The sequence below is a fragment of the Episyrphus balteatus genome, chromosome 4, assembly GCF_945859705.1.
Source record: "Episyrphus balteatus chromosome 4, idEpiBalt1.1, whole genome shotgun sequence".
In the NCBI taxonomy this organism is placed as follows: Eukaryota; Metazoa; Arthropoda; class Insecta; order Diptera; family Syrphidae; genus Episyrphus; species Episyrphus balteatus.
Window position 1 is genome coordinate 71198462 of NC_079137.1, and position 9824 is coordinate 71208285.

At 27.1% G+C, this 9824-nt stretch overlaps 1 protein-coding gene across 1 annotated transcript; it reads right to left on the bottom strand.

The window, feature by feature from the left end:
• Positions 1 to 580: 580 nt before the first annotated feature.
• Positions 581 to 8088, bottom strand: LOC129919703 (uncharacterized). Its single transcript, XM_056000675.1, has 15 exons — positions 7928 to 8088; positions 7640 to 7825; positions 7504 to 7562; positions 4869 to 4916; positions 4626 to 4791; positions 4415 to 4548; positions 4161 to 4347; positions 2736 to 2869; positions 2550 to 2661; positions 2017 to 2150; positions 1797 to 1950; positions 1385 to 1518; positions 1243 to 1324; positions 922 to 1180; positions 581 to 848 (listed from the first exon to the last, which is right to left on the bottom strand). The coding sequence occupies exons 1-15, from the start codon at positions 8020 to 8022 to the stop codon at positions 726 to 728; spliced, it is 2007 nt and encodes a 668-aa protein (XP_055856650.1). The 5' UTR covers positions 8023 to 8088; the 3' UTR covers positions 581 to 725.
• Positions 8089 to 9824: the final 1736 nt, after the last annotated feature.

Sequence of the window (9824 nt, forward strand, 5' to 3'; positions counted from 1 at the left end):
TTGAAAACAATAAAAATGCCGATTTTTGCTTTTAATTCCCGTATTTTTTTTTTTTTTCGCCAGTAAACACTTTTAATTTTCAAACTTTTAATTTAAAAGCTCGCACTTTTGAATTTAAAGCGCACTTTTTTTCTCAGTGTAAACAGTTTTGGATTCTGCACATGACAAAGTTCGAACGAAATAAAGTGTTTTTTTTTTTTAAGGATGACTCAACTCCTTGCTGTTTGTGTAAAATATTTGGGACACAAGAACTTTGAAAATACACTAGGTACTCTGAATGTGAAAGGAGGAGACAGTAGTACGAATCTGTCGAGAGCAGTATAATTCTACTATACCACTTTCAGTACCGCAGCACAGCGTTAAACTCTCGATCAAAGATTAATAAAAAGAAATGAAAATTTTTTCGCACATTTACCATCTAAAAAATTTTAGAAAAATTTTCCAGCCCCCTCCAAATTTTTTTCTAGATACGCCACTGACTACTGATATGCGTCTGTCTACTTTAATTTAAATTGAGTAGAATTTTGCTTTTTCTTTAAACCATATCTGATCTCAAATTTTCAAAAATTTAAAATCGCCATTCATTTTTTTTAACTATACAAATATTTATTTAAGCAATATAACATTTAAGATGCATATATTTTTACATATTTCTTGTTTATATTATTTATTTATATTATATTATTCAAGAAATTAAGAAAATAAAAGAAATGTGTTATCATAAATCACTTTATGTCTTTCTCCTTATTCTTTTCAGAATTTCCCAAAATTTCAACCGATTGGAAATTAAGTGAGACAACTTTAATTCCAGGTATTTCCTTATTTTCCTTTAGAACAGACATTAATTTCTGAAAAAAAATTTTTTTAATGTTGTTAAATTAAGAAAATAAAAAAAAAAATCGTGTATAAAAGTTAACATACGCTATCTTTTGAATTTTGTTTGAATTCACGCTCAGAGCTTAATCCCAAAGCATATTTCAATAACTCCAAAATACTATTTGAGTTATTCATTTCAGTATTCTTTGATTTTTCACATTTTTCCACAACAACATTTGAACTTTCAACTTCACAAAGAATAGGATTTTCTTCACATTTAGCTTCAAAATCAGATGAAGATGGATATTTTTCCTTATCTTCTTCTGATGCTTTGGTACAATTCCAAATTCCTTTTTGACAGGTGCTAAAAATATGACATTTTAAAATGATTTTGAAAGAATTTTGTATATTCAAAAACTTTCTTACCAAAGTTCCAAAAACTCATTTCCAGGACGAACTTCCTTGTAGTTAGACTTATGTTTGAAACCCTCATATTCACATTGGGTTTCTAAAAAAAATTAAAATGAAAAAAAAAAAAAAAATCCCTTTTGTTAAAAATGAAACCAACCTTGACAATGCGGAACTTCAAAATCTTCAGTTTCTTGATGATACCATTTGCCGTTTTTACACTCCATATGTTGCACTTTCGTACCATCAGGGAAGGAATAGCCAGTAAAACATTTTATTTTGTATTTAGTTGATCTGTAAATAAAGTTTTTGATGAAACACATAAGTTAACTAAACATAGAAAAAAATAACGCCAGTGGCAATAACATCTGGTATATTTAACCATGCATATAGTTAAAAATACAAGAAAAAAAAGTTAAATATACCAGAAATAAGGTTAAATATATCAGAAGGAAAGTTATCCATGCGTTATTTTTTCTCTGTGTACCAAAAATATTTTTAAAGTAAAATTTTGTCAAAATTATAATCTAAACCTTATACTCCGCTAACAGTTTCTAAATTAGTATACATACCCGCCAGATCCTAATCGAATGTGTTTGGCATTTTCAGAAATTGGAGGCTGGAATGGGCATGAATTAAGTTCAACTTTATTACTATTATCTGTTGTAGTTTGCAAATTCGTAGGTCGATAATGAGGTATTCTGAAAGCTTGACTGACGTAGTCTTCTAAAAATATAAATAAAAAATTCAAATTGTATTCCAGTTTTATTTTGTATCCTTATAAACACTAACCATCACAATCAGGGGCATAATATCCACCGCCTACCTTATTTCTCCAATTACCATTGTCACACTCGAGATATTGTACTTTGGATCCATCGGAGAATTTAAAGCCCGAGAAACATTGAACTTTATATTTGTTTGACCTACAAAAAAAAAAAGAACGGTTTGTTTTTACATTAAAATAAAGGTATTCATAGAAAATCTATCCTTGAAATAAAATATTTTCCATTTCCAAAAAGCCGCTAACAAGTTCGTTTAAAAGGCTATAACATATAACTAAACAAGTAGCATAAAATATTATAATTTTTTTTTTATTTAATTTTAATTTTTTTTTAAATTAATTTGTTCCTTATTTATTCTTTATTTAGTCATTAATTCTTCTTTAATAGGTATTAATTTTTAAATCCTTCTAACAGACGTCTTTAATGTCCTTAATATGAACCTTAATCCTTCTAAAAAAAAGAGTGTCAGAATGCCCTTTAGAACTCTGAAGACCTTTGAGTAATTCTGTGCTATTGTCAAAAAAAAAATTTCATGCTTACCCAACTCGAATATGTTTGGCATTTTTCGACAATGGAGGTTCAAGTCTGCAGCCATTTGGTTCCAGAACTTCTGTTGTAGTTTCATCGTGATTGTAGACTTTGTTAGAAATTTCTAAAAAAAATGTAATCAGAACCTTTAAAAATACTGATCTTCTCTATTTTTTGGTCAAAACAGTAAACTTATACCTTCGCAATCTGGAGCTTTAAGGTCTCCACTTGAAATGTGTTGCCATTTACCATCTTTACACTCGAGATAATGGACTTTAGATCCATCGGTGAAAGAGAAGCCCGGAAGACATTGAACTTTGGATTTTTTTGTGCTGAAAAAAAAAAAAAAAATATATAAATTGTGTTGTTGAAACTGAGGGTTTTATAAGGCCTTTAAAAAGAAAATAGTTCTAAAAAAACCTTATGCTAATTTTTGAATATGAATATTTTCTGTAAAGTCCACTCACTACGTAAAATGTAAAAGAAAAAAAAAAATTTAAATATTTCAAAAGTGATAAATTTCTTGCAAATAAAAAACAAAAATAGTTACAGACTTTTGCCTTTAGAGGGCGCTATTTTTGAATTTTATGTAACAAAGATTGTTTATAATCACAAAGCAAGCTACACAATTTCAACGATACATCATTCGTCAAAATATGATTAGTAGTTTAGAAGTTACGATGGAACAGATGAACAAACACACTTTCCCAACAAACCAGGGTTGTAAAAAATCATTTTATTTTTAATGCATTTGCAAATACAAAAGATTGCATTGAAAAAAAAAATGTTTGCATTAAAAAAAAGTTATTGCTAATGAAAAACAAATTGCATTGAAAAACTTTCATTGCAGCGAAAAATATTTTGCATTGAAAAAAAAAATTTATTAAAAATTAAAAATTTTTCTCCATTGAAAAAAAAAATCAATGCAAAATGTGTACATTAACTTCTTACAATTTTTGCTTTTTGACCATACAAAAACTTTTCAACATTTTGCATTGAATTTTGTTTTCAATGCAGAAAATTTTTTATTTGAAAAAAAAAAAAAATTTTATAATGCAAATTTTTTTCATTAGCAATAACATTTTTTTTAATGCGAAATATCTTAAGTTGCAATAAATATTTTTTTTATTTTTCAATTGCAATAATTATTTTTTGTTCATAGAAATTTTTTTTATGTGCAATAAATTTTTTTTTTTTTTTTAATTTGATATTTTTACAACCCAGCAACAAATTGATAACCTTTCTAGAAAAATTGAAGGGATAATGCTTCTTACGAGGAATCCACAAAATCCCAAAGAGAATCAATCTTAAAAAACTTCATCTGTTCGGACTTTCTATAAAAATGTAGGCAAAATTAAAAATAAATATTTAAATTTTTCTGTATGTTTGTTCATATGTTCCCTTATAACTTCTTAACTATTTATCATAACCTAACAAATGAGATATTTTTTTTAAGGCTTTTGATTGTTTCCATATTATAGGACTATTTAAAATACATTAAATTAAATATAGTGCCTTCTATAGAACATTAAGGGTATTACTCAGAAATTTTTTTTAAATTTTTGTTTACATTTGATGATTTGATGATAAGAAAACTTTTGAAATAATAAACTATTAACATACTCGCCGGAGGTAAAAAGATTGTGTTTTGCATTTTTAGACAATGGAGGTTCAAATGTACACCCAAAAGGTTCTAGAACAACTTCTTCGTCATTAGATTCAATAAGTTTAGCTGTAGTTTCATCATTTCTTTCATAATTATTTGTTGTAGGATATTCATTGTGGAAATTGATTTCATTTGATGAGTTTTCTAAAAATATCAATAAAACTTGTTCTAGTAAAATAATTTCTGATAAAAATTGGAAGGTATACCTTACCTTGACAATCTTGAGGTATATAGTATTCATTTTTACTATTGTACCATCTACCATCTAAGCAATAGACTTTTTCTACCTTAGAACCATCGGGAAATGAATAACCCGAGAAGCATTTGATTTTGTATACCTTTTGGCTATATGACACAATGAAATAATAAGTTTAGAAATTATACTATGGTTGTTTTTTTTTTTTTTTTTTTTTTTTACTTACTAGCTGGAATGCATTAGAATGTGTTGAGCATTTTTGGATAAAGGGGGCTCAAATGAGCATTCGTTAGATCTCGTTGTTGATTCTTCTGAGTCGGTTTCAGCAATTTCTGATACTGAAATATCATTATTTGTTGAAGTGTGTTTTGGATATTGTCTTGTATGGGACTCTTCAAAGAAAAATATTGTATAGACAAATAAGCAAAATGTTGCTGTTTTGTATTTTTTGAAATTAAACCAATAATACCTGTTGTAGTGGATGTTATTTCCTTCCGTGGCGTAGTAGTAGACAACTCTGAAATAAAGGTTTTCAAAATTACTTGAAATTAAAGTGAACACCTTAAATGAGGAAATTATGCAAACAAAAAATATTAGAATTTCAATTCCGTTTGGCTATGTCTGTATCTATCTTAAGATACAGTCTCAACAGTAGTTCTTAGATAGCTAGTTTCTAGAGGGGAAATCGTTATTTTATTTTTAGAATCACAATTAATGGCTGAAGTGTAAAAATTTAGTCTTATCAAACAAATAAAAAACAGGTATGATGCTGTCGCTTTTTGGGTCGCAGGTATACCCTTAAAACAACAAAAATATATTTTTTTAACCGTTTTTATCGGCACCTTTTACGGAACCGTTTTTTTCATGACTGACTTTACTAGTTAAAGATTCAACCAATTTTAACGAAACTTTTAAGTCACCGTAAAATTTAAGATAAGTAAAATTTTTAAAAAAGTTTAGTTTTTTTGTTTGAAAAATCAATTTTTTCAAAACTGGATTATGAAATTTTTTGAAACTTTGTTTTTTTTCTATTTTTCAATTTAAAAAGTAGTATTTATTAGAAATATTTTTATTTTTTTTTAAACCAGAAATAATGATTTTGATTTTGTTTGTAAACTTTCGAAAATAAGAGTGTTCTTTTAAACAAAAGGAATATTTTTTTAACCAAAGGTAACATAGCTAAGTTACTCGTTACCTTACTTGCATATTTTAACGAAAATCCTTAAAAATAGTGTTTATAAAATCGTTAAATTAAAAATAATAAAAAAAACACGTTTGAAATAAAAAAAAAATTTTTTTTTGCAAATTAATTTTTGGGATAGGTACGGGTTAATGAAATTTTTATAAACTTTGCTTGTTTTTTTGTCTATTAATTAATTCTTGTGATTGGAATACCAATTTGTTTAAGAATGTTTAAAATTTTTTATAGATTGTATGTACATTTATGTATATAAAAAAATAAAATGCACGACTGGGGCCGCACGTACTTGCTCTTATGATAAAAGTAGCTTTTATGTCAAAGATTTAAAAAAAAAATATTTTGAATTAGTTAAAATTTGATTTTTTTCAGGAATTTCATAAGAAATGCAAAAATACGAAATTATTTTTTTTTAGTTTTTCTTACGCCATATTTTTGTTACTCGTGTTTTTTTGACAAAAACAAAAAACGCAATTAGCTACATATATTAAAATCACTTAAAGCATTATGTATGTCAAATTTAGTATAGAAAATTGTAATAACTCATTAACGGTGTACGGGAAGATCCGACATCAAAGATTACAAAAAATGTAAATTCATATTTCCATTATCCGTATTTTTTGAGAAAAACTAAAAATGCAGTTACGTTAGATTTACGTATAACATTACTTGTGTAAAATTTAATCGAAATCGTTAGAGTCATTTACGAGAAAATTGCAATAACTCCATTAAGATGTACGGGAAGAGCCGACATCCGCGATTTAAAAAAGAGTTAATGTCATATTTTCACTATCCGCATTTTTTGAGAAAAACTAAAAACGCAGATATGTTAGAACTCCAAACAGCATTACGTATGTTAAATTTAATCAAAATCGTTAGAGCCGTTTTCGAGAAAGTTGCAATAACTCCAAAACTTTGTATGGGAGGTATACGTTTAAAGCGAGATATTAAAAAACAAAAAAAAACCAACCTTGGAAATTACAAAAAAATCATCTGTACCAAATTTCAAGAAAATCCCTCAACCCGTTTAGGCTGCAGCTTCATGTACAGCTTTTTGTGACGACGCACCGACGCACCGACGCACCGACGCACAGACCGACGGACGTCATGACGAAAACCACTTTTTCGGACTTCTCCATCATCGTAATGTTAGTTTTGATTAAAACCTCGAATTTTTTTTTTTACACGAAACCAATACTTGCCCTATTGAGCAAGTAATAAAATATTTGTTAAAACAGGATCAAACGATTTTAAATTTTTTTTTTTTTATCAAATGTAATATTTCGTTTGGAAGTCAAAACATTTTTAAACGATATTTTTATGCAAATCACCATGTTTATCAAGTTGTGAATTCATAAAAAAAAAATTGAGATAAAAAGTTGAAATAAAAAAATTTAAGTGGAATTTTGTTATCAGTGTTGTGGACCAAAAAACAAACCGTATTTACCATAATACATATTAATTTTGGAAAAAATGATTTTGATTAGCAAATATTCAAAAAAGAAATAACTTTCTTAAGAAAATACTAGCTGGTAGAAAGGTTTTTTTTTTTTTGTTTTCAATTTTCTAGTAAAGCATTTAGTCGATTCAAATAAAATATTATGAGTTGGTACCTAGGTGCATTTGATATTTTCTTAAAATAATTGCAAAAAAAAAATATTTTCAAAGAAGAATATGGCTTAATTTTATTTATTTTTTAAATTTTTTAATGAAAGTTTAAAAAAAAATTTTTTTTTGCTTGCCAAAAATATTTTTTTTTTTCAATTTTCGAAGATGGCCATTTTGAAGAAAACAATAAAATTATAATTGTTCGATAGACGAACTTTAGGTAAACCGATATAGGTAAACTTTAATTTCCATTAAGCTGAAAATGTTTTATTTTTTTGTATTTAAATTAGCTACTTACTTTGTTTCTCGTTTGCTGACGAATAAAAACAATACATGTCACACTGTGTCATATCATCACTTAAAATAGAAACAAAAAAAAAAACATTACTTCCTGTAATATAGCTAAGCTTTTTCTTAAACTTTGTGAAGCTTACTGTTCGGCACTACTACAAAATTCATTTTCCTTTTCGAATGAAAAACACTCCCGTGTCTTTTGTAATTCACAAAATAGTCCTAAGAAATTTTCAGGACATTTGCAAATACTATCTTCAACACAAATTCCATTATTTTCACAAGATGGATAACAAACAGGTTTGACGGTAGTATCTTCATTGGAAATGCTAAAAAAAGAATTTTTAATAAAATAAATAATAGTTAATAAAAACTAAAAATAAAATAAATAATTAATAAAAAATTAAAGACTAAATTAAACAAAAGCTCACCTATTGAAGCCTTCTTCATTTTCTTCGTAATATCTTCCATTAATATGTATAAAATACATACAAAATATAAGAAGATGTATTATTCGAAAACCCATTTTGAAAAAAAAAAAAAAAAATATTTTCACTTGAATTTCACCACGTCTTGAAAATAAAACACACTCTGAGCCTTTTTGCGAAGAACTAAACTTTTAAAGATTATTGCTTTCCGTTTTATATGAAATTATAAAAATAAGTTACAGTGATAGACCGTGGAAAATATTGTTGGTTTTTTGAGATTTTTGCATTTCTTATCGAATTTTTTTTTTTCTACCCAGCACTTTTATATCAACTAACCACTAATTTTTTTATCAGTTGAAAGTTTTATTTAATTTATTTCTAACTTATTTTTACAAAAGGTTTGGCGAGCTTAAAAGGAATTTTATCTCAAAGAATATAAAAAAAAATGGAATGATAAATTTTTTAGGAGGAAAAAAATGCAATAACAGGAATTTAACGTAAGACATCCTCGTTTCCATGAATTGCAAGTCAGAAAAAAAAACAGAAGCAATTTTTCCATTTCCATGGAAATCGCCAGTATTGCCACACAGATTTTTCATTTCTGTCATATGAAATAAAAATAATAAAAATAAAAAAATTCTGTTTGATAACTTGGGGACTTAGACTAGGTAACTGAATTAGAAGAATTTCAGTAAAAGAATTTTTTTAGAAGATTGGTAGACTTTTATTGGTTGTTCCTCTATTTTACTACATATGAGCATGGACAAATTCACCTTGTCCATTTTTTTTTTTTTTTTTTTTTTTTTTTCAGAAGACTTTGTGAAGATCTTCGACATACAACTCAGGTAAACGTGATTTTCAATCCATTTCTATTGGTCTATACGTCTTTATAATACCCAGACAAGCTTCTTCACTTCCATATGCCATCGATTAGCGCCTGAACCGATTTATTGGGCATAACACGTTGAATATGAATTATATGTTCACCGTGTAGAATATATGAAGTGATTTGAAACAGATTGTGTGTTTGGTTTGGGCGTTCCAATTTCTAGCAATCATCTATTGTAGATAACCATCATAGTAGACTTTAAGGTTGTAACTGGAAGAAGGTGGTATAAGAATTTTGTCGATAACTTTTTTGGAAGTTGGAATATGTGAAATGTTTGGTTAGGAGATTAGACGGCCAGATGAAGGTGTGAGGTGTGAATTATATGAGTCTGAGTTCCTGATATTTAGGCGAAAAAAGAGATCCGCTAACAAATTCATGTGTGACAGAGTGCAATAAAGGGAATTTGAATTCTTAGCAATTTTTGTTTTGAATTTTTTTTTTCATATGAATTTATTTTATTTGTAGACTGGTAAGATGACAGATATTAGAGCTTAGAGATGAAGCTGAAGTTTAATTTCAGGAGATTAATATCCCTAATTCTAATGTTAGTTTGATAGAATTGTGACTTGTCAATAAAGTCCTAATTTCTATTAGCACAATATTTAAGTCGATACTGCTCATTGGCTTGCGGCTATTACTTGATTATATCTAACCAAAGCATAACACCAAGATTGTGAGAAAATATTTAGAGCTTGATTATATAAATCGGCTCTAGAATTTATTTGTTTTAACTGTTTATATTAAATTTTATTAAATGGAAATTGGAAATCAAATTTAATTTCATTTCATTTACTCTTTTTCTTCTTCTTTATAACTTTTATTTGAATGCAATATTGAAAAAAAATTTCTAAGTCCTAAATCAAATAAAATGCATCACTTGATAGCACACCCTTGCTCTTCTGGTATAAAAGTTGGTTAGAATGAAAAGATTTTTATGCGAAAATTTATAAAGCAATAATTTTAAATCTTTAAAACAAAATTAATTAATTTAAAAAAATTTAATTAATTGCG